Genomic DNA, 25,743 nt, shown 5'->3' on the forward strand with positions numbered 1-25,743 from the left:
AAATAAAAAAATAAGTTAATAAAATCATTATCCATAAATTATCTTTTCTATTCAACATCTAGCACACCTTTTAAAATTAGAATCTAAAAGGAATCTCTCGCATGATAACATAAAGGGAAAGTATGAGTTGATAATAGATCAATTTTGAAAATTCATTAGTACTATCATTTTATTATGCTTCTTGGATAATATTTTCAAGACCTCCTATAATTATTAAATTTCACCCTTACCATGTGAACAATACAGTAAAATTTCTGTTCATGCTGGAGCATTGCGTGACTATACCTTCTGAGAAAAAAAGGGAATTCTAATATTTTCCACCATTTTCCTCAAAGGCAAGAAACCATAATGGACATGACCCTACAGATCCACATGCCTGGGCCCGTGTGCCTCATTGAGAATGTGAAAGGACAATTGAGAGCCAATCAGAAGGCCCTGGAGATCCTGTCAGCCATTACACAGCCTGTGGTGGTGGTGGCAATAGTGGGCCTCTACCGTACAGGCAAATCCTACCTGATGAACAAGCTGGCTGGAAAGAAAACTGGTGAGTACCAACAATAAAGGTTCACTGAGTCTGCTCTGTTCAGCCACATTGTAAGTCCTGGTTGGGAGGAGAAAAGTTAGAGAAGCAGATGAATACTGAAATCCAACATCCTAAAGAGTTTAGAGTTTATGTTGACTCTATTTCAGGGAATAAGTCAACTTCATGATGGTCTTTACTCTGTCTTCTGTCCCATTTGACTGAAAAATCATTCCTATCCTAGAAAGGAGAAAGTATTAATAAGAATAATTAATTTATATACTATTCCATAATAAATTCTAACCCATTCATTAAAATGCTAAGGAGAGGTGAAGAAAAAGGCTAAGCAGGTAAACGGCCTTCCTGCATAGATAAGCCAGGCAACCTGGATCCAATAACTAGAAAGTAGAGAGAGACAATTGTCCTCTACAGACATTGTCTAACAACCACACACATGCTATGACACACAAACACAAATGTATGAGGATAATTTTCTTAATGAATAAGCTCATGGGTAACAGAAAGCTCCCCCTGATTTTTAAAGTTTTTAAAATGTTTCAAATCAAAGATTTTTATTGTTGCAAGTAAATATAGCAAGGATCAACTCTTCTGACCATTGCAACTATAGTTCTAGAGCATTGAACAATTTCACATTATTGTAAAATTATCATATATATAAGGTATATATATATTATATTTTCCTAAGACAATCAAAGTATTCATCTCATAGGAATAATATATTTCCCATTCCTTATCACCGTTCAATAAACTGCTCACATGGATTTGACCCTTAAAACAAACTTGGAGGAGAGGAAATGCTGTGGTTCAGAGCAGAATCCCAGCATTCAGGATACTAAGGTCAGAAGATCATTTGAACCTCCTAGTTTAAGCATGGCTTGAATAACCCAGCAAGGTTGCCATCACAAAAAGAATGGACATTCATCATTCCATGGGACATTGATATTTTAAGGATGTTGTTTCTTCCAAACCTTAATCACTGAGCATGTAATTGTAGTGTCGTCTATAATGTTTTATAAAAACAGTTTGTATACTTCCCTAAATAATAAAGTAGTTTACTATTTAGGTGGAATTATAAATGGTAACTTCTTAATTTTCGGTTCATTATTATTTGTTATTCCTTATTGGTGTGTAGAAAAAAACTAATTATAGAAATCACAAAATAATTTTATGTGCTATAGCTGTGCTGTATGAATTGTTCTTTAAAATTAGTCTTGGAATATTGAAGTTTCTAATCATATGAGATCATATGATCTGTGACAAAGATAATTTTATTCTTCCTGTCCAATTTGGGTACAAACTATTTCTGACTTTTGTTAGATCATTTCCTAATTATTTTGAATAATATTTCAATTATTATATTGAACACCAGTGTCCAAACTTGGCACACTTTCTTCTTTATGATCTTAAAGGAAAATTATTTCCGCTTTTACCATGTAATATAATATTGGTATGAATTTTCATATATGGTATTTCCTATAAGATGTTCTAGTTTGGCAAATTCTATATAATAATAGAAACACTTTGAATATTTTAAAGTATTTGATGTTATGAGTAAAACTCATATTTCTCTCTATTTCTCTGGTTGTGAGGTCAATACTAGCGTGGCTTCAGTTAAGTCTGCCAATTTGAATTGATCTCATTTTTACATGAATTCCCTGAAATGTTTCTAACTCTCCATCCACTGTGTGCTCTCTTCTGTGTGTCACAGGATTCTCTCTGGGATCCACTGTGCAGGCTCATACAAAAGGAATCTGGATGTGGTGTGTGCCTCACCCCAACAAGGCAAACCACATGCTTGTTCTGCTTGACACTGAGGGCCTGGGTGATGTGGAGAAAGTAAGGATTGAGAATTCAATTTGGAATTCAGCTCCTCATATCCAAATACTCTGCAAGTTTTAAATGAAAGATCAAGCTCCACTATAATATACCTTGGTAGCTTCAAGTACACATCATGTATCTAGTTTTAGCCATCACTAATAAATAGACAGACTCAAACAAGACCAAGATGCTCAGTCTCCAGTATCCCAGCTATGAATGATAATCTATAACCTAAATCTGGTACCCAAACTTATGAAGGTACCAAAGATACACTCATTGTCTCTGATCTTATGCTACATAGAACGTTAGTTACAGATCTGAGTTGGGAGGCCCAGCCTTGTTTTCCATTTGTAGGACAAGAGGAAAGAATTAGAAGAGATTTAAAATATAGCCACAGGTATTAATGAATGACATGAAAGTAAATATTCTCATTATCAAAGAGAGAAATACTTAAATCTATACTAAGTTTTAGAATATCTGCAAGCATCCACTGTCTGGTTTGCAACTTCTGCCAATGGTCAAAATAATGCCTTTAAATAATAAGTATAAACCAAAAATCTTAGTAAAAATATTGAAAATTCAACTGGAATCCAAATACTTTTCTTTGAAATTTTGTGTAGGTTTTTACAACAACATTCATTTTAATAGGCACCATAGGAAATTCTGTTTAAATGAGCATCCTGTTGTCAGTGCTCACATTAAGCTGATACACAATAAACCACAATCCTGATTCATGTGTGTTCTGACTTCCAGGGTGACAACCAGAATGACTGCTGGATCTTTTCCCTGGCTATTCTTCTAAGCAGCACCTTTGTGTACAACAGCATGGGAGCCATCAACCAGCAGGCCATGGACCAGCTGCAGTATCCTTTCTGTGATGAAGAACATCTCATTCCAGGGATGCTTCAGAGGCAATATTGGCACATAGGAGACAGAATAGTCCCAGTGCAAGGTTAGATCCCACGTACTCACTAATGGAGTGACACGTGAGTCAGAACATGGCAAAATCATGAGTAGGGATGAAGGGAATGACTGGGGAGCCTGTTCGTTCACCACTTCTCCTTAGCTACTCAGCTATGTGACAGAGCTCACAGATCGGATCCGAGCAAGATCCTCACCTGACCAGGATGATGGGGTAGAAGACTCAGCTGAGTTTGTCAGCTTCTTCCCCGACTTTGTGTGGACTCTGAGGGATATGACCTTGAAAATGGAAGTGGATGGACTCCAGGTCACAGCAGATGAGTACCTGGAGATTTCTCTGAAGCTCAAGGAAGGTACGAAAATTGATAGTTGTGGGATAAAGATGACCGAAATAAAATATTTTTTGGGTGCTTATATTTAATTTTCATTTCTATGCTTTTGGATATTTCTAAGAAAAACTTCTTATTTAGCACATTCCTGAAAAGGAGCCAATGTTAACTACGCCAAATTGCAAGTTTCTTTTCTGAGTACTGTTGTCAGATCGTGTTCACCTCCTTACTTGGGTTTGGTGAAACTGCATATATCCAAAGACTGTGATAAGAGGGAACATTATTTGAAGATATTCTTTTTTTTTTCTGTTTGTTGATCAACTTGTTCACTTTTTTCCCCCTGAAGTTTTTTATTTTTATTAACTTGAGTATTTCTTATATACATTTCGAGTGTTATTCCCTTTCCCGGTATCACTAACCCTTGTACTAGCTATCCCCCTCCCACTGGAAAAATTATTTCTCCAGGTTCCAGCAAGGAAGTTGAAAAATACAACCTACCCCGACTCTGTATTCGTAAGTTTTTCCCAAAGAAGAAATGTTTTGTCTTCTACCCACCCACTGAGTGGAAAAGGCTTTCTCAGCTGGAGACACTGCAAGAAAATGAGATCGATTCTGAGTTTTTGCAGCAAGTAGCAGAATTCTGTTTATATGTCTTTAAGGAGTGCAAAGCCAAAACCCTTCCAGGAGGCATCATTGTCAATGGCCCACGTGAGTCCCTATCCTCCTCTTCAATTCATGTCAAGAGAAAGGGAGAGTTTCAGCTTTCAGAAGTGTGTGGGCTATGACTATTTGTGTTAAATTCTAGACAGGTTAAACTGTTCTACTACTTTTTAATTAGTCAAATTGATATGTGCACGCTTACTGGAAACTTATCTTAAGTAAGGTAAACCAAACTAAGTTCTTATAATGTTACACAAAGTTAGTTCAGCATCCAACCAACACATGTATTGTCATTAAATTTACAGAAAATCTAAATAAAATTAATTCACACTTCTAAGTGAAAGTTTTAGACTATACAGCCTTATTTCTTACATGGTTACTATAATGAAAATAGAGCCATTAATCTATTAGTTCACCTCAAAAAGCTGGATAAAGCAATACTGAGCCGGAATGAGACAAGAAGGAATAATGTTGATAAGGAAAATATTACTTTTCCATAGATATTTAATTAAAGCAGTTCCAGTGGATCAATATAGAGGACTTCACATGCAGTAGGGATGTCTTATTCTGTACATGTTGTAGCACCGACAGCTCCATGTTCAATAGACACAGGCCTGCCTTATCCTTGTATTAGAGGAGAGGGCTCTATTCCAGCAGCTTTCATCATATGCTCTCCGTTTGTAGGACTAGAAACCCTGGTGCTGACCTATCTGAGTGCCATCAGCAGCGGAGATCTCCCCTGCATGGAGAACGCGGTCCTGACTTTGGCCCAGATAGAGAACTCAGCAGCAGTGGAAAAGGCCATCACCCACTATGACCAACAGATGAGCCAGAGGGTACAGCTGCCCACAGAGACCCTCCAGGAGCTGCTGGACCTGCACAGGACCTGTGAGAGAGAGGCCATAGAAATCTTCCTCAGGGTCTCCTTTAAAGATGAAGATCATTCATTTCAAATGAAATTAGGGGTAATTTCCTCTGAAGTTTGTGTGGATCACTGTTATATAAGACAAAGGTCACATCAGGCTACAAAATGAGTGCTGATTTTGAAGGAAACTATCCTCTGCAGCATTTAAAATGGTGAAATGGACTCTTTAGATTCACAACAATAATAAAACCCAATTTCAAATTGTCAACCAAAGCTTGACATAATTTTGTAATACTCATATTTAATTTAAGTGCATACAATTAATACTTTAATCAAAATTTATAATATTGTTAAAAGATTAATTTATCGTGTTTGACGAAGAGAAATGAACTTGTGTTCTTAGTTCTCTTTACTCGGTTTGTTTCTTCATTCCACTAATAGCAGATGTCAGTCTAGTTAAAAGCACAGTTAGTACTTTAGATTTGGTGTAAACTTCTGAACATCATTTTTAGAAAAGGAATTTTATACAAAGGTCCTAACTCAAAGTGCTGGAGCATTCCTTACCTATGATCAAGATTTTGGGGAGGACCTTGGAGATATTCTGTAGCTTGCTAACATCCTTCTCTGGTTATTCCTTGCACATTCATTTCATACTTCAGTCTCGGCTAGAAGAAAGGTGGAACGACTTCTGTAAACGCAATATGGAAGTGTCATCTAACCGTTGCTGGGCTTTGCTTCAAGATATCTTCAGACCTCTTGAAGAAAGTGTGAAGCAAGGCACTTATTCTAAGCCAGGAGGTTATTACCTCTTTGTTCAGGAAACACAGAGGCTGAAGGAAAAGTACCAAGGACAACCAAAGAAGGGCTTACAGGTACCCAAGATGTTTATTGGCATGCTCGAGACCATTGCTAGCAAGCCTCCCTGTCCAAACATACAGAAAATGTCACTTAGTCATAAGATTGATGGCAATCTTTAAACTCTATATTCTGGTTCTTCCATTTTTATACCTTTACCTCTTTGAACTGCTGCTTCCTTGAAGACTCTATGGCTCACCGTGATTTGCCCATGTAAGCCCACAAAAGTACTCAACTCAATGCCTTAGACTGAATTCACAGGATCACTATTTACCAATCAGTAGGGACCTATATTTGGTAGGCTTGGTTGACTTGCCCATTCCTGTGATAAGGAAACTTGGATGAGAGAGGGAAGGCTTGAGGAGGTGGGAACACACACAGATAGATTTCCTACAACTAACTCTATGTTCTCTGAATTCTAAGGCTGATGAGGTTCTGCAGAAATATTTACAATCCAAGGAGGCTATTACTACTGCAATTTTACAGACAGATCAGAGTCTGACAGAAAAGGAAAAGGAGATTGAAGGTAAGAAGTGAACTAAAAGACAAAATGCTTACTAAATGTTGTAATAATAGAACTATTTTTTTCTGTGTTAAAATAGTAACTTAAACTGAAACATGAATGATAAAGATGAGATTTTTCTGACCAAAGTTCACACAGTCACTGCTGTTACAGTAACAACTGCCATAAGAGTAAATTGGCCTGGGATTGGTTTTTATAAGATAGTGATAACAATGAGGGATTATAGAGATGTCTCTGTGTTTAAAAGTCTTATTGCCTTCTAGGTGACCCTGATTTAATTCCCAATAACTGCCTAGTATTTTGCAACTAGCTGTAGACCCAATACCATGAGTGCTCACTTCTGGCCTAGACAGGCACCAGATATACACATGGTGCACAGAATACATACATGCAAAACAGCCCTACACACAAAATGAGATAAAACAACATTAAAATTTAAATAGTAATAACAAGAAACTAGAAGGAAAAAGGAGGAAATGCTGTCTTCTCCAGAAATGACTGCTGTGACAGAAGACCAAACACAGGTGACACAGGTAAAACACAAGTATTCATCACAGTTCTAGAGAATAAGAATCCAGAGTCTAGTATAGTCAAGAGTGTTCTTTCTTGGTATGTTTTTTTTAAATATATTTTTTTCTTTTATTGGATATCTTTATTTACAATTCAAATGTTATTTCCTTTCACAGTTTCCTGGAAATAAGGCCTCTATCCCATGCCCTTCTATAAGCCTGTTCTCCTCACCACAAACCACCTCTCCACATCCCCCAAAATTCCCCTACACTGCAGGGCCCAGCCTTGGCAGGACCAAGGGCTTCTCCTTCTATTGAAGCCCAACAAGGCCATCCTTTGCTACATATGCATCTGGAACCATGGGTCAGTCCATGTATAGTCTTTGGGTAGTCGTTTAGTCCCTGGAAGCTCTGGTTGGTTGGCACTGTTGTTTTAATGTGTTGCAAGTCCCTTCAGTTCTTTTAAGCCTTTCTCTAATTTCTCCAATGAGGGTCCTATTCTCAATTCAGTGGTTTGCTTCTAGGATTTGCCTCTGTATTGGACATGGTCTGGCTGTGTCTCTCATATGACATCTATATGTGGTTCCTGTCACTATGCACTTCTTAGCTTCAGTCATCTTACCTAGTTTTGGTTGCTGTATATATATGGGTCACATGTGGGGCAGGCACTGAATGGCCATTCCTTCAGTCTTTGCTCCAAACTTTACTTCCATATCCCCTTCTATGAATATTTTTGTTTCCCTTTTTTTAGAAGGACTGAAGAATCTGCACTTTCATCTTCCTTCTTCTTGAACTTCATGTGGTCAATGGATTGTATCTTGGGTAATTCCAGCTTGAGTGCTAATATCAATTTATCAGTTAGTGCATACCACGTGTGTTTTTCTGTGATTGGGTTACCTCACTATGATATTTTCTAGTTCAATCCATTTGCCTATACATTTTATGACATCATTGTTTTTGATACCTGAGTAGTACCCCATTGTGTAGATGTACCACATTTTCTGTATCTATTCCTCTGTTGAAGCATATCTCACTTCTCAGATTCTGGCTATTATAAACAAGGCATGTGTCTTTGGTGTATGTTGGAGCATCATTTGGGTATATGCCCAGGAAATGTATAGCTCAGTTCTCAGGTAGTGCAATGTCCTATTTTCTGAGGAACCTCCAGACTGATTTCCAGAGTGATTTTACCATTTTGCAATCCCCAAACAATGGAGGAGTGTTCCACTTTGTCCATATCCTCAACAGCATCTGTTGTCAACTGAGTTTTTGATTTTAGCCATTCTGACTGGTGTGAGGTGGTACCTTAGGATTGTTTAGATTTGCATTTCCCTGATGACTAAGGATGTTGAGAATTTCTTTAGTTACTTCTCAGCCATTCAATATTCCTCAGCTGAGAATTCTTTGTTTAGCTCTGTACCACATTTTTAATAGGGTTATTTGGCTCTCTGGAGTTTAATTTCTTTAGTTTTTTGTGTATATTGGCTATTAACTCTCTTTCAGATATAGGATTGGTAAAGACTTTTCCCAATCTGTTGTTTGCCATTTGGTCCTAATGACAGTGTCTTTTGCCTTACATAAGCTTTGCAGTTTTATGAGGTCCCGTTTGTTGATTCTGGATCTCAGAGCATAAGTCATTGGTGTTTTGTTCACAAAAATTTCCCCACTGTCCATTTGTTTGAGGCCCCACTTTTTCTTCTATTAGTTTGAGTGCATCTTGTTTCATGTGGAGGTCCTTGTTCCACTTGGATTTGAGCTTTGTACATGGAGATAAATATGGGTCAATTTGCATTCTTCTACATGATGACCTCCAGTTGAACCAACTTATTTGTATCTTGACTATCTTCTCATTGCATCCTCATATGGTGGAAAGATTGAACACTGGTATTCTCATCTTCTTCTAAAACAGAAATAAGTTCACATGGGGCTCCATCATTGCCTTCCCACCTAAATTGCCTCCCCAGAATCACACCTAGCTACATCATCAGACTTTACCTGCAGCTTCAACCTGTGAGCCCATAGAGAGCACCAGCATTCAGTACCTTCACATTCCGGACCTTAGTAAAAATCCTTTCTCCTTGTTCTCAGTGGAACGGAAGAAAGCTGAATCTGCACAGGCTGCTGCAAAGCTGTTGGAGGAAACACAGAAGAAAAATGAGAAGCTGATGGAGCAGAAAGAAAGAAGTTATCAGGAGCACATGAAACAGTTGACTGAGAAAATGGAGAATGACAGAATCCAATTAAAAGCAGAGCAAGAGCGGATATTATCTCTAAAACTTCAGGTAATCTGTTATTTTTGTCTTCCAGAATCTTTAACTAAAACCACTCCACAGAGGTTAGACAATCACATAGTATAAGGAATTCTTCAGCACATATTCTGTAGCAGCTCCTTCAAACTCACCAACCACTATACACTGATCCAAAGCTACTTACTTGCACAAAAATGTCCTGTGAAACAAAAATTCCTGAATCGCTACAAACAACAGCTACCCTCAGGTAGGCCTTATCCATGTATTTTACAAGCTATATATTGTTCTTTAAGATCCATTTCAAATTTCCATTTAAAACTATTGGAACTACCTGGGCAGTAGTGGTGTATAACTTTCATACCATTACTTGGGAGACAGAGGCAGGTGGATCTCTGAATTCAAAGCCAGCCAGAGCTACACAGAAAATCCTGTCTCAGAAAACAAAACCAAAACCAAAACCAAAACCAAAACCAAAAATTCAAATAAACCAAAATTACAACAAAACCTGTTTGGGCAATCTAAATATTTAACTTTCCACATTTCAAAAGAGGTCACATGTTCACTGGCACAAGAGGCCCCATGGAAACCCCTAATCATCACAGGCTTTTGCCAAAGCTGGTGCCTAACCAGAAGCTTCACTCCTATGGAATAACATTCATGGTACTGGAAAGTCCTCTGCAGAGTACAAAGGAGAAAGGCAATCATAATATCACCCAGCTACTAGCCCTGTGACCTACAGCAATGAGTTACTTGTAAAATACACATGCTATGGCAATAACCTACCACTTTTTGATTAGTCTCAAAGCCCACTCCTGACCCTGCTAAAGTGGCCAAGAACTAAGACTAGTTAGGTCATGGGACTAGAATTTTGCTAAGGGAACCTATGAATAAAATGACTCCTAATGACACACTGCTAGACTCCTAGATCAATTCCTTTTCCAGCCCACATCAGAGAAACTTTTGCTTACAGTGGTTGGTAATTAACATAGGTACCCACAAGTTAAAAATGTCACTGAGAGTCTTTCAGAGAATGAGAGACTTTGGAAAGCTCAGCCCTAACTGGTCTTCTATATAAAACCCTCAAAACCCTCATAGCACAGAGTTCTACACAGAAGAGAGGACAGATGGATTATAAGAGTCAAAAGTCGTGGATAACTCCTAGAAAGCAGCATTTTTCAGGCAGAACATGACTGAGGCACCTATGAGACTCTGGCAGAGTTCACAAGACTTGTAAAGCTCAAGATAGACAGGGTCCAAGGATTGAGAGGGAGAATTGGACACAGCCTGTTTTTGACACACATTGTACAGCTCTGGAAGCACATAGAGTAGAAAGACCCATGATGAACTGACACACATTCAGGCTTGCAATACCTTCCTGTTCACAGTCTCCTTTCCACGTATGATTTGAGTCAAAATGTGAGTTCTGAAATGTACTGCAGGTTGCATCAGTCCTTCAGGTTCTCACCTGCTGTCTCTGACTCTACATATGACATATGGAAGCTAATACAAAATTCCCTAAAGACACATTATCATTTATTCTGAGAGTCATAGACTTAAATTTCTATTATTCTTGTATATAGTTGCCTGTCAGTGGTTGTAGAACTATAATTCTGAGACCCTCATGGATGTCTGTGGTGCTCAGGACCCTTACTTTTTAGTCAATTATGATAAAACCTATATATCCTGTGATGGACAATTTAAAATATGTTTACCTACAGTTCATAGAGTTATAGTCTAAATACCTGGGACAGAAGGGCAAGTGTGTGTGAAGAAAACTAAACAACTATACTATATAATTGCCAATTGATAGAGAAGTTGCCTAGATTTAGGTATAATGAGCAAACTCTCTGTGGATCCACAAATCCCAGGATATAATTCAATATCAAATCCTTTATGGAGATTATAGCAATATACTACCTTTGACCAAATAAAAAGGTACTAGGACTTGTAATGAAGGCTGATAACTCAAGAGAGGGGTGGATACTGAGACTGAAGAACAAAATTTAACAATAAATACTGAAATGTCTTATGAATTATTGAATTATTTCAAAAGCACTAATTAGGAAATTCTTTGGTAAATTTTGTATTTTTGTTCCTTTAATTTAACATTCAATATTCCCTTTCCCTATTAGGAGCAGAAGCAGCTACTTCAGGAGGGGTTCCGAGAAGAAAGCAGAAAGCTTCAAGAAGAGATGAAGAATGTGGAGAAGAGATACAAAGAAACAAGTATTATCTTCTGCATGATAAATAAAATATAAAAATACCTAGAACAGGGCTGGTAAGAGGATTTACAAGGTAAAAGTAACATCTTATAAAGCTTTTAGCCCTTAGTTCAATCATCAGAACCTATGTAAGGTAGAAAGAGAAAATGGATGCCACAGAGTTCTCTTCTAATCTCCACACAAGCACAGTGGTACATGTGTGCCTTGAATCTTTGCATACAACATATACATGCAATAATAATAGAATTGAACACGTAGGGCAGGAGTTTACATTAGGATACTATCTAATCAGGGAACAAGCTAATGATGAACTTGGAGCATATGCCAACTCCCTTTGATTCATATTTGAAATCGTGGCATTTATAACATCTCTGAGCCAAGAGTCATGGCATTTATACCATCACTGAGACACAGTAGTGGCATTTATACCATTGTTGACCTACAAGCTGGCAGAATGGAATTACATGGAAAAAAACATTTTCCCATCTTAAGTTCTTCATTTCATTTTTAACTGTATTTATAAATTAGTATAACCTTTACTGATTTCTATATTTGAAAGGTCTATACTTTTGGCTAGAGATGTCATAAATTATCTAATTAATGTGAATGAGAGGAGAAAGAGAGATATTAGGAATGTTCTGAGAGTTTTTTCTCCATCTGTGAATACTTAATACTGCATTCTCTTCAACTCAGCACTCTCAATCCCTTTTCATGTGCACTAAAGAGTAAACCAATTCTTTAGATATTGTTATGTTTTTTTTAGTCAACAGCAACAGATCATAAGAGTGTAAGTGAGTGACTGATGTTCAATTAACAAGTGTTAGAAAAATGTTGACACATAGAGATGGAATTTAGTGAAAGCCATACAAATGCATGCACACACACACACACACACACACACACACAAACACACACACACACACAATCCAACTATCTCTCTAAAGCTTGTTAGTAATTAGTGGATATCCTCAAATTTAATCCTATTAGGAAGAAGAAAATCCAAATCATGTGTTGGCAAGATACATCAGAATCTTCATGCTCTTTCCAAAGGAAATGCTAGTATCACAAAACTTCATGTATCCAGAGGCAAACTACCAAACAGATGTTAACAGAAGGAGACCACATGGCAATCTTATAATTTTTTTCTTTTCCTCTACAGTGGATCATATGAAAGCTGAATCTTCAAAGACTAAAGAAGAAATGCAAAGGAAGTATGAGCAGATGTTGGAAAAAGACAGGAATCACCAGGAACATACACTACATATGATAGAAAAGATGGAGAGGGACAGAGCACAGTTAGTAGCAGAGCAAGAGAAGACAATGACTCTTATCCTTCAGGTATTCCATTGTGCCATCCCAACCCACTAGCAGTGATAAAAGACACCGATTAGAGGTTAGTCCAGTTGGTCTAGGTGAAGTTTTGCAGTCAGGAACTCTAGTACAATTTTGTAATTTTTGTGTCTGTATCACAGCAAACGTACAATTATTAAAGGCTTCTTACTGACTGACTGTCTCCAGGGAGCTTGCATTATTCTCTCACTCACTATAGAGTAGCTGATAGTCACTAAGCCTTGTGCAAAAAGCCTTCAATGCATTGCATATTTTAACATATCAAATGATACGGAATTGGTTACCTTTTCTAAAAGGAAAAATTCTGGTTGCAGATGAGACAAGGAATACCTAGTATGTATGGCCTGCTTGTGGAATCAATAGCAATTTTGTCTTTGTTGAGCTACATAGGGCAAAGGAGCTCCTCACTTTTTTACCCTAACTGCTTTCTGGGCTTGCTCTAAATCTAGATTCTGTATGTTGGCCCAGAAGTGCAATCTGGGCAACTGTAGTCTTGATTTCCTCAATTTTATTTTCTTCTGAATAATACTCCCATCAGAATTTCATTATCTAATTATACCTGCATCTGAACAGCATGGAGAAATCCACCCAAGTGACCATCATTCTGAAATTAATACCCACACTAGAGAATGGGGAGAAAAGAAGTGTGATAATTACATACAATTGTTTTATCTGTTACATCGAACATCCCAAAGCTGAACTCTACATTAGCAATAATTCAGGGACTCCAAGAGCTCTTACAAAAACTGTTCAGAAGTGCTTGGGAAAAATTCCAAACACAGGAGCCTCAAGAGAAAGTAACATGCTGTAAGAAAAGACAGGAGCCTAGCTTAAACAAGCATTTCAAGTCTGAATAGGATATTAATTTGAGAAATGAAGAGAATATTGCTAGATAATTCTGAAAGAATTTCTGTGAGACCATTTTATGATATGCCTTTTTATCCATTGTCTTCTTCCTTAGGAGAGAGAACTACAGCTCAGGAATGAACTTGCTGAAGAGAGAAGAAAGCACGAGAAAGAGATTCAGGATATAGTGGCTGAAAACAGACAAATAATCTTGAAATGTATTAGACTTTAAACTTGTACAATCAATATACCCCCACACTGTCACCAGGACTCAAGTATAACCATCAACTCCTAAAGAGCAATCAATAGCAATGAACATGAACTTATCATTCTTGCACATACACTGGTCCATAGACATTGCAAGAATGAAAGATAGTGTATAAAGGACAAGAGCTGTTACTAAGGCAATTTATTGATTTTCATTATGAATGCTGTAGCTTCTCTCCTGTTTTTACTGCTGTTGGTTTTAAGGATGGTTAAATGCATACTATATGTAAATCCCTTACATTTGCTCTAGAGTAAATATAAATTTTATAATAATACATATTTAAAATAAGGAGCTATTATATAGTCTTATTTAGGTACACATTTCTTTCCTCTTTCACACATACATTATTTTTTTAGTTTTCTTTTATTGGATATTTTTATTTACATTTCAAATGTTATTCCCTTTCCTGAATTCCTGGACATAAGCCCTCTATCCCATCCCCCTCCTCTTTTTCTATAAGCATGTTCCCGTCACTTCACGTCCCCCTGGACATTACCCTACACTGGGGCGTCCAACCTTTGCAGGACTAAAGGCTTCTCCTTCTATTGGTGGCCAACAAGGCCATCCTCTGGTACATGTGTAGCTGGAGCCATGGTTCAGTCCATGTATAGTTTTTGGGTAGTGGTTTATTCCCTGGAGGCTCTGGTTGAGTGGCACTGTTATTCTTATGGTGCCGCAAGCCCCTTCAGCTCTTTCAATCCTTTCTCTAATTCCTCCAATGGAGGTCCCCTTCTCAGTTCAGCAATTTGCTTCTAGAATTTGCCTCTGTATTTGACATGCTCTGGTATATATTTTGACTTCTTCCTTTCTAATCTGTATCCCTTTGACCTCCTTTTGTTGTCTGGTTGCTGTGACTAGGACTTCAAGTACTATATTGAATAAGTAGAGAGGGACTGGGCCACCTTGTCTAGTCCCTGATTTTAGTGGAATTGCTTCAAGTTTCTCTCCATCTAGTTTAATGTTAGCTACTGGTTTGCTGTATATTGCTTTTACTATGTTTATGCCCGAATTTCTGATCTTTCCGGGACTTTTAATATGAAGGGCTGTTGAATTTTGTCAATTTCTTTCTTAGCATCTAATGAAATGATCATGTGGGTTTTTTTTCTTTGAGATTGTTTATATAGTGGATTACGTTGATGGACTTCTATATATTGAAACATCTCTGCATCCCTGGGATTGAAGCCTACTTGATCATGACAATGATCATTTTGATGTGTTCTTGGATTCATTTTGCAAGAATGTTATTGAGTATTTTTGCATCGATATTAATATGGGAAATTGGTCTGAAGTTGTCATTCTTGGTTTGGTCTTTGTGTGGTTTAGGTATAAGTGTAACTGTGGCTTCATAGAAGGAATTTGGTAGTGCTCTGTTTCTATTTTGTGGAATACTTTGGATAGTTTTGGTGTGAAGTTTTCTATGAAGTTCTGATAGAATTCTATACTAAACCCATCTGGTCCTGGGTATTTTTTGGTTGGAAGACTTTTTTTTAAATTCTTTTTTTATTAATGTTTTTATTAACGTAAGTATTTCTTATTTACATTTTTTTACTTTTTTTTTATTAACTTGAGTATTTCTTATATACATTTCGAGTGTTATTCCCTTTCCCGGTTTCCGGGCAAACATCCCCCTCCCCCCTCCCCTTTCTTATGGGTGTTCCCCTCCCCACCCTCCCCCCATTGCCACCTTCCCCCCAACAGTCTAGTTCACTGGGGGTTCAGTCTTAGCAGGACCCTTGGCTTCCCCTTCCACCAGTGCTCTTACTAGGATATTCATTGCTACCTATGAGGTCAGAGTCCAAGGTCAGTCCATGTATAGTCTTTAGGTAGTGGCTTAGTCCCTGGAAGCTCTGGTTGCTTGGTATTGTTGTACATATGGGGTCTCGAACCCCTTCAAGCTCTTCCAGTTCTTTCTCTGATTCCTTCAACGGGGGTCCTATTCTCAGTTCAGTGGTTTGCTGCTGGCATTCGCCTCTGTATTTGCTGTATTCTGGCTATGTCTCTCAGGAGCAATCTACATCTGGCTCCTGTCAGCCTGCACTTCTTTGCTTCATCCATCTTGTCTAATTGGGTGGCTGTATATGTATGGGCCACATGTGGGGCAGGCTCTGAAGGTGTTCCTTCAGTCTCTGTTTTAATCTTTGCCTCTCTATTCCCTGCCAAGGGTATTCTTGTTCCCCTTTTAAAGGAGTGAAGCATTTACATTTTGATCATCCGTCTTGAGTTTCATTTGTTCTAGGCATCTAGGGTAATTCAAGCATTTGGGCTAATAGGCACTTATCAATGAGTGCATACCATGTGTGTCTTTTTGTGATTGGGTTAGCTCACTCAGGATGATATTTTCCAGTTCCAACCATTTGCTTACGAATTTCATAAAGTCATTGTTTTTGATAGCTGAGTAATATTCCATTGTGTAGATGTACCACATTTTCTGTATCCATTCCTCTGTTGAAGGGCATCTGGGTTCTTTCCAGCTTCTGGCTATTATAAATAAGGCTGCGATGAACATAGTGGAGCACGTGTCTTTTTTATGTGTTGGGGCATCTTTTGGGTATATGCCCAAGAGAGGTATAGCTGGATCCTCAGGCAGTTCAATGTCCAATTTTCTGAGGAACCTCCAGACTGATTTCCAGAATTGTTGTATCAGTCTGCAACCCCACCAACAATGGAGGAGTGTTCCTCTTTCTCCGCATCCTCTCCAGCATCTGCTGTCACCTGAGTTTTTGATCTTAGCCATTCTCAATGGTGTGAGGTGAAATCTCAGGGTTGTTTTGATTTGCATTTATTTCCCTTATGACTAAAGATGTTGAACATTTCTTTAGGTGTTTCTCAGCCATTTGGCATTCCTCAGCTATGAATTCTTTGTTTAGCTCTGAACCCCATTTTTTAAATTTTTTTAAAGATTTATTTATTGTATATAACTACACTGTTGTTCTCTTCAGACACACCAGAAGAGGGCATCAAATCCCATTACAGATGGTTGTGAGCCACCATGTGGTTGCTGGGATTTGAACTCAGGACCTCTGGAAGAGCAGTCGGTGCTCTTAACCACTGAGCCATCTCTCCAGCCCCTGAACCCCATTTTTTAATAGGGTTATTTGTCTCCGTGCGGTCTAACTTCTTGAGTTCTTTGTATATTTTGGATATAAGGCCTCTATCTGTTGTAGGATTGGTAAAGATCTTTTCCCAATCTGTTGGTTGCCGTTTTGTCCTAACCACAGTGTCCTTTGCCTTACAGAAGCTTTGCAGTTTTATGAGATCCCATTTGTCGATTCTTGATCTTAGAGCATAAGCCATTAGTGTTTTGTTCAGGAAATTTTTTCCAGTGCCCATGTGTTCCAGATGCTTCCCTAGTTTTCCTTCTATTAGTTTGAGTGTGTCTGGTTTGATGTGGAGGTCCTTGATCCACTTGGACTTAAGCTTTGTACAGGGTGATAAGCATGGATCGATCTGCATTCTTCTACATGTTGACCTCCAGTTGAACCAGCACCATTTGCTGAAAATGCTATCTTTTTTCCATTGGATGGTTTTGGCTCCTTTGTCAAAAATCAAGTGCCCATAGGTGTGTGGGTTCATTTCTGGGTCTTCAATTCTGTTCCATTGGTCTATCTGTCTGTCTCTGTACCAATACCATGCAGTTTTTATCACTATTGCTCTGTAATACTGCTTGAGTTCAGGGATAGTGATTCCCCCTGAAGTCCTTTTATTGTTGAGGATACTTTTAGCTATCCTGTGTTTTTTGTTATTCCAGATGAATTTGCAAATTGTTCTGTCTAACTCTTTGAAGAATTGGATTGGTATTTTGATGCGGATTGCATTGAATCTGTAGATCGCTTTTGGTAAAATGGCCATTTTTACTATATTAATCCTGCCCATCCATGAGCATGGAAGATCTTTCCATCTTCTGAGGTCTTCTTCAATTTCTTTCTTCAGTGTCTTGAAGTTCTTATTGTACAGATCTTTTACTTGCTTGGTTAAAGTCACACCGAGGTACTTTATATTATTTGGGTCTATTATGAAGGGTGTCGTTTCCCTAATTTCTTTCTCGGCTTGTTTCTCTTTTGTGTAGAGGAAGGCTACTGATTTATTTGAGTTAATTTTATACCCAGCCACTTTGCTGAAGTTGTTTATCAGCTTTAGTAGTTCTCTGGTGGAACTTTTGGGATCACTTAAATATACTATCATATCATCTGCAAATAGTGATATTTTTGACTTCTTCTTTTCCGATCTGTATCCCTTTGACTTCCTTTTGTTGTCTGATTGCTCTGGCTAGAACTTCAAGAACTATATTGAATAAGTAGGGAGAGAGTGGGCAGCTTTGTCTAGTCCCTGATTTTAGTGGGATTGCTTCAAGTTTCTCTCCATTTAGTGTAATGTTAGCAACTGGTTTGGTGTATATGGCTTTTCCTATGTTTAGGTATGGGCCTTGAATTCCTATTCTTTCCAGGAGTTTTATCATGAAGGGGTGTTGAATTTTGTCAAATGCTTTCTCAGCATCTAATGAAATGATCATGTGGTTTTGTTCTTTCAGTTTGTTTATATAATGGATCACGTTGATGGTTTTCCGTATATTAAACCATCCCTGCATGCCTGGGATGAAGCCTACTTGATCATGGTGGATGATTGTTTTGATGTGCTCTTGGATTCGGTTTGCCAGAATTTTATTGAGTATTTTTGCGTCGATTTTCATAAGGGAAATTGGTCTGAAGTTCTCTTTCTTTGTTGGGTCTTTGTGTGGTTTAGGTATAAGAGTAATTGTGGCTTCATAGAAGGAATTCGGTAGCTCTCCATCTGTTTCAATTTTGTGGAATAGTTTGGATAATATTGGTATGAGGTCTTCTATGAAGGTCTGATAGAATTCTGCACTAAACCCGTCTGGACCTGGGCTCTTTTTGGTTGGGAGACCTTTAATGACTGCTTCTATTTCCTTAGGAGTTATGGGGTTGTTTAACTGGTTTATCTGTTCCTGATTTAACTTCGGTACCTGGTATCTGTCTAGGAAATTGTCCATTTCCTGCAGATTTTCAAGTTTTGTTGAATATAGGCTTTTATAGTAAGATTTGATGATTTTTTGAATTTCCTCTGAATCTGTAATTATGTCTCCCTTTTCATTTCTGATTTTGTTAATTTGGACACACTCTCTGTGTCCTCTTGTTATTCTGGCTAAGGGTTTATCTATCTTGTTGATTTTCTCAAAGAACCAACTTTTGGTTCTGTTGATACTTTCTATGGTCCTTTTAGTTTCTACTTGGTTGATTTCAGCTCTGAGTTTGATTATTTTCTGCCTTCTACTCCTCCTGGGTGTATTTGCTTCTTTTTGTTCTAGAGCTTTTAGGTGTGCTGTCAAGCTGCTGACATATGCTCTTGGTTGGAAGACTTTTAATAATTGCTTCTATTTCTTTAGGAGTTATGGGGTTGTTTAGATGGTTTATCCGTTCCTGATTTAACATTGGTAACTGGTATTTGTCTAGAAAATTTTCCATTTCCTCCAAATTTTCCAGTTTTGTGGAATATAGGCTTTTGTAGTAGGATCTGATGATTTTTTTTTAATTTCCTCAGATTCTGTTGCTGTCTCCCTTTTCATTTCTGATTTTGTTAATTTGGTTACACTCTCTGTGCCCTCTGGTTAGTCTGGCTAAGGGTTTAGCTATCTTGTTGATATTTTCATAGAACCAGCACCTGTGTGCTGTTGTGTTGATTCTTTCTATAGTCCTTTTTGTTTCTATTTGGTTGATTTTAGCACTTAGTTTGATTATTTCCTGCTTTCTACTCCTATTGCATGTATTTGTTTCTAGTTGTGCTGTCAAGATTCTAATGTATGCTCTAAGAGCTTTTTGAATTTTACATTATCTTTGATGGTTGAGTCAATGTTTTCTATGGTATCTTCTGCCCCTAAGATTTTCTCTTCTACCTCTTGTATTCTGTTGGTGATGCTTGCATCTATACCTCCTGATCTCTTCCCTAGGTTTTCTATATCCAGGGTTGTCTCGCTTTGTGCTTTCTTTATTGTTTCTAATTCCATTTTTATATCCTGGATGCTTTTGTTCAATTCCTTCACTGGTTTGGTTGTGCTTTCCTGTAATTCTTTAAGAGATTTTTGTTTTTTATCTTTAAGGGCTTCTACTTGTTTACTTGTGTTGTCGTGTATTTCTTTAAGTGTGTTATTTATGTCCTTCTTAAAGTCCTCCATCATCATCATCATCAAGAAATGTGATTTTAAATCTAAATCTTGCTTTTTCTGGTGTGTTTGGATATTCATTATTTGCTTTGATGGGAGAACTGGGCTCTGATGATGCCAAGTAGTCTTGGTTTCTGTTGCTTAGGTTTCTGGGCTTGCCTCTCACCATCAGGTTGTCTCTCATGTTAGCTTGTCTTGCTGTCTCTGACAGTGGCTTGATCCTTCTAGGCCTCTGTGTCAGCACTCCTGTTTTCTTTCAGCTGGATCTGAGAAGAGAGAGCTCTGGTCTTGGGTATGTAGGCACTCCTGGCACACGGCTTTCAGCTCTTGGTGCAGGCAGAAACTCGAAGGGTCCTGTCACTGACTGCTCTTAGGTCCCTCTACACAGGGGGCACAGATGGTACTAGGCGATTTCTTTTTGGCTCAGGAAAATGGGCAAAAAGTAGACATTTCCTCTGAGTTCTTAGTAGTGCCCGCCCTTCTTAGGGTCCAGCTCTCTCATGGGGGGATGGATTTCCACACAATACATTTTGACCCATGTTCTGATATAAGAATTTAATCACATTGTCAAATTTGTTATGAATGACATGAACATAGAAAAAATTAGATGCAAGGTGAACAAAAGACCGACTAAGTATCACTACTAGGGGTTCTGTGAGTAGTGTGTCAGCTAACATTAAAGGATGTTGCCTTTTTAATTTTAAACTTTGTTTTACATTATTTGTGTCAAACAATGGGTTTTGTCAAATTGCCCCTTGAATGGTGTTATCTGACTTAGCTTAGATTCAGTGTATAGAAGCTGTATGGTGGCTGGTAATAAAAAGGCTTGACTCTTTGAAAAGTGAATGTGTAGACCTAACAGGTGCCTATAAATTAAGCCTTTCCTTTGTCCTAGCTCATTACATCATGCTTTCAGAATATAACAACAAGAAGAAATATGTGTCTTCACTATTAAAAGCCATATTTGGAATTAGTTAATGTGCCAAGGAACTATGGGCACTTGAGAAGAAATATTGACCCTTGGAATTTCCTCCATAAAGAAACAACATAAATAATCATTGGAGGGAGGGAGTGAAAAGGTACACAGTGACCCTTCATATTTTTCTGCATTTTTATTCTCAGTGGAATCTGAACGAGCTGAGTCTGCAGAGAACACAATAAAAATGTTGACGGAATTGAATGAGTTGAATCTGAAGACTTTAGGCCAGAAACAAAAAACTCTTGAGGATCATTTGATACAATTGACTGAGCAGAGAGACAAGGATACAGCAAGTCTAATGGCAGAACAAGGGAAGATCTTCGATAGTAAGCTTCAGGTAATTAATTGTGACATCTTCGGTTTCTCATTCAATGGTCAAGAATAAAAGACATTGATTAATACATAGTATACATGATCTTGTCAAAGGACTTTTCTGTGTAGACACCTTTACCTTTGTAACTGTGGCAAAGGCTCATTACAAAAAGGTTATGCTTCCTGATTCCTCATTCATTGTATCTCTCAAAATATAGATGCAAATAGCTAAGGTCTCCACCAAAGTACTTAACCATTGCTTTGTTAAGGGTTTGCATTCCAAGGACGAGACACCATGACCAAGACAACCCTCATAAAGAACATTTCATTGGAACTGGCTTACAAGTTCAGAGGTTTCATTCATTACCATCAAGGTTGGAAGCATGGCAGACTCCAGGCAGGCATGGCACTGAGAAGGAGCTGAGAGTTTTACATCTTGTTCTGAAGGCAGTTAGGAGAAGACTGTGTCACAGGCAGCTAGGAGGAGGGTCTCTTCCACACAGGGCAGAGCCTGAGTATAGAACCTCAAAAGCTGCCTACACACTAACACCCTTTTTCGAACAATACTGTACATACACCAAAAAATCCAAAGTTCCCAATAGTGCCAGTTTCACAAGTCAACCTTATTCAAACCACAACTACATTAAATACTGCTCCTTTAAGGGCTCCAGATTCCTCACATGTGTTTAATCTCACTGTATGAAGAAGAGTCTCTCTCTGTAGCTCAGGCCAGATTTACACCTAAGATCGTCCCATTCCAGTACCCCAAATCCAACATTACAGATTTACTCTACTGTACCTGTTCTGGTGTCTTCTTTCCTATTGATGAAATTGCCGTTGACAAAAGATAGAAAGTGCACTGAGATCCACTTCCTGGGTGGCCACCTGGCATATGTCTCCTAGCTAGTACATTCCACAATGGTTTTGGTTTTGTGGTCTCTATAGCTCTCTATGCATGTAACTATCCTAAAAAATAGTTTCACCTACCCATGACCACTTACCTTAGCACTGATTTTAGATGCTAAATGTTCTCCTGACCTTTAGTCTGAGTCACAACATGCACAATGTGATATTCAAATCACTTGGTTAAAAACTTTTGGAAAATATATTTTTAAGGCAAAATTCTGAATATGGAGTAAGAGGCTAAATACAGGCTAACAGAACAATGCTATCACAAATGTAAACAATACATTTCAGATGGTAGAGCACCAAGACTACTGAAGCTATGAGGAGACACATTGAAATAACAATGTGGGCTGAAGAGATGGCTCCGAAGATAAAACTGGTTCCTCTTCAAATGTATAGACATGAGTTTGAATCCCATGTCTAAACATGATACAATAGCATGAATTCCTATGTTTCCAACACTTCTACCAGGAGACAGAAGCATAGACAAGGAGATTCCATGGAAACTCACCCCAAAACACCTGTGTCTCTCTCTCTCTGTCTCTCTCTCTCTGTCTCTCTCTCTCTCTCACACACACACACACACACACTCACATACATACGTGTGTGTGTTCCTTTGATATATATATACATATATATGTACACATATATATCGCTCACTTCCTCTGTAAGTTATCCTTCTTCCCTCCCTTGCCTTCTCCTTTTTCCTCTCTCTCTCTCTCATGCACACACATAGTCATTCATACTCTTGAGTGTGTACACACATCCTACAACACAGTCGCAACACTAAAAGATAATTTTAACTTTTAAAAACATACTTGTGCAAGCGGGTGCTCAGACACTCCGCCCAGGGACGGAGCCTAGGGCTCAGGAGCAGAGCCTGGACTCAGGGGCCGGGTCTGCACTCACGTCCGCCAAGGGCTTCGATTATTTATTTTAACTACTTTGTTCATTGATTTTCTGGTTGATTGTTTATTGTTTTCTTTCTCTCCATTTGGGGTTTGCTTATTTACTTAGACAGAAATCACCTGATCATTGCAATAAATGAATAGAAGACTTTTTAAAATTAAATATACTTAAAAATATCAATATTTATTTGTGATAAAAGTCATTCTTAAAGTTGGTCCCTTAAGGAGATCAAGTGGGCTTCTTGTATGTTTATGGACATCTGTTTGTTTAAGTTAAGTAAGTTTTCTTCTAATTTTGTTGAAGACATTTACTGGCCTTTAAGTTGTGTATCTTTGCTCTCTTCTATACCTATTATCCTTAGGTTTGATCTTATCATTGTGTCCTAGTTGACAATGTCATAGGTTCAAGAGTGTTAAAACCAGAACACTTAAATACTTAGAAATTAATGTTTACTGCTTGTTTTCAATCAGTTCATGAAAAACCCAATGGTACCAGCGGGACATTCAATGTCACATCGCACAGATGTTAGAAATTAACAATTGAACAATCTTTCACTCGTTTATGAAATGATAATTGAGCAGTCTCAGTAAAAGTTATATAGGACTTAAAAACATACTTGTTTGTTCATTCTTGCAAAAATATTTATTTACTTTAGTTATTTACTGGGTTTTAACAGTACAGATTAAGGGATTTATTATGACATTACCATATTTGCATGTTACCAAATTTACAGGCCTTTTTGTTAGTCTTTAACGACCCCTCTTCTACTCCTAAGTTTTTGTCCTTTTCTTCCTCCCCAAGAATTCCACAAGAGAGAAATCCTATTTATTTTTAACCTGGCCTATGTCACTCTCCTAACCTACTTACAAACACCACAATTTATTCTCATTTACAATGGAATAAAATTCTATTTCTATGATCGTATAATTGGACTGTTGTGAAGAGTGTCATATTAACAGGAGAATAAAGGTTTCTCTGAAGAATGGTAACTTTGATTCTTTGGATGTATACCTAGAAATGACATGGGTAGATCCTATGGAAATTCTCTTTTTTCAGTTTTTGGAATAGAATGTATATTTACTTCTGTGATTAATATAGCAGTTTAATTTATATTCCAAAAAGCAGCTTGTATGGGTTCCTAATCCCTAAATATCCATTACTGTCAGTTTCTTCTGGGTGGACATTCTTTCCAGGTGCTATGACTAAGTTCAGGTTTTAGTTTCCAATTTGTTTCTTTACAGGAACAAGAAGAAAATTTCAATAAAAAAATCCGGGCTCAGAGTCAACAACATCGGGAAGAAATTTGGAAAATCAAGAAAGAGGGTTTTAGTTGTTCCTTGATGTGAAAAGTCTAACCAGAGCAGCTTGCACCCCTGCTCTCTCCTTTCAGGAAGGAATTTTTCTGACATACTTTGGGCCATCTCAAATTCAAAACTAAATACAATTCAAAATAATAAAGATGTCAAAGCCTAAGAGCATGTGGTCTTGTAGAATTAAGTGTAAGAGTAGGGTGCCCTGGGACATATCGATAGATCCATAGGAAGTGATTTCAAACTTTGATATTACAGTACTGAGGATACACATGCCATAATTATTGATGTGGCCAAGCTTCTAGCTTGCTCCCAGCTTCGATTGAATCTGCAAATAAAAGAGACACAACCATTTGTTCCTTTTCAACTTGCCTTTTTAGTCCAATTGCTGGGAGCTACTGTCTCCCACCTGGAAAACATGGCCTTATCAATACTTTTAGCTCTCATCTCCCTCCTTTAGTCCATCAGTTGAAATTTGTCCTTGCTAAACACCTCTGACCACCCATCTATAGGAGTGGCTACGGCCCACCACTCCTCCCAAGACCTTACATGGTTGCTTGGTTCTCCTCTCCCCAAGGCATGGCAAACTCCCCTCTCTCCTTCCTTGCAACTTCACTTTCCTCCAGGGACTTGAAAGTTCTGCCTTCACCTTCTGCCTAGCAATTGGCCCATGTCTTTCTGTACTAACAGATCAAAAGCCAATTGGAGAACAGGACTTCAGCATCGGAAGTACAATAAGCTTTGGTGTGATTCACTGGGGGAAATACAAACAATATGTACAAAAATAAAACTATATTGAGTGTCTACTAATGCTGTGCCTATATCATTGCAGTAACCAATGATCATAGATAAACTAAGGAGAAGTCTGTACATAGAGAAATAAAGGTTCATACAAGAATTTGTAACAAACCATTTTAAAATTTTAGACAGGTTTCAATGTGTAGCACTAGATGGCTAGGGAATCCCTATATCAAATAGTCTGGCATCAAATTCATAGAGATCATCCTGCCTCTTTGTGCTACCACACCTAGTCAGCAAACCATTTTAATAAAAGCTAAAGGTGAAACAGAATCCAGGTGAAATGGCATATACCAATAGTCCTAGTTGGTCATGGTGGTGAGACAGGAAGGAAATGAGTCAAGCCCAATTTTAGTAACACATTCAGGGCCAAGAAAAAAAAAAGAAAAACTAGAAAG

General features: G+C 38.0%; 1 protein-coding gene across 2 annotated transcripts in view; it reads left to right on the forward strand.

Moving 5' to 3' along the window:
* Window positions 1-25,357, forward strand: part of Gbp1 (guanylate binding protein 1) — a 34,647-nt gene extending 9,290 nt beyond the window's left edge. For both annotated transcript variants that reach the window (XM_017591353.3, XM_039103866.2), the window contains exons 2-15: window positions 336-544; window positions 2,250-2,377; window positions 3,113-3,222; window positions 3,434-3,633; window positions 4,075-4,317; window positions 4,954-5,234; window positions 5,794-6,006; window positions 6,413-6,515; window positions 9,110-9,303; window positions 11,403-11,496; window positions 12,652-12,830; window positions 13,804-13,906; window positions 21,254-21,447; window positions 24,479-25,357. In XM_017591353.3, the coding sequence (XP_017446842.2) occupies window positions 349-544; window positions 2,250-2,377; window positions 3,113-3,222; window positions 3,434-3,633; window positions 4,075-4,317; window positions 4,954-5,234; window positions 5,794-6,006; window positions 6,413-6,515; window positions 9,110-9,303; window positions 11,403-11,496; window positions 12,652-12,830; window positions 13,804-13,906; window positions 21,254-21,447; window positions 24,479-24,583 (2,343 nt within the window). In that variant the 5' untranslated portion in view covers window positions 336-348 and the 3' untranslated portion in view covers window positions 24,584-25,357. The remainder of the gene's footprint in view (window positions 1-335; window positions 545-2,249; window positions 2,378-3,112; window positions 3,223-3,433; window positions 3,634-4,074; window positions 4,318-4,953; window positions 5,235-5,793; window positions 6,007-6,412; window positions 6,516-9,109; window positions 9,304-11,402; window positions 11,497-12,651; window positions 12,831-13,803; window positions 13,907-21,253; window positions 21,448-24,478) is intronic.
* The last annotated feature ends 386 nt before the right edge of the window (window positions 25,358-25,743 follow it).

This window comes from Rattus norvegicus, chromosome 2 (genome assembly GCF_036323735.1).
Source record: "Rattus norvegicus strain BN/NHsdMcwi chromosome 2, GRCr8, whole genome shotgun sequence".
Classification (NCBI taxonomy): domain Eukaryota; kingdom Metazoa; phylum Chordata; class Mammalia; order Rodentia; family Muridae; genus Rattus; species Rattus norvegicus.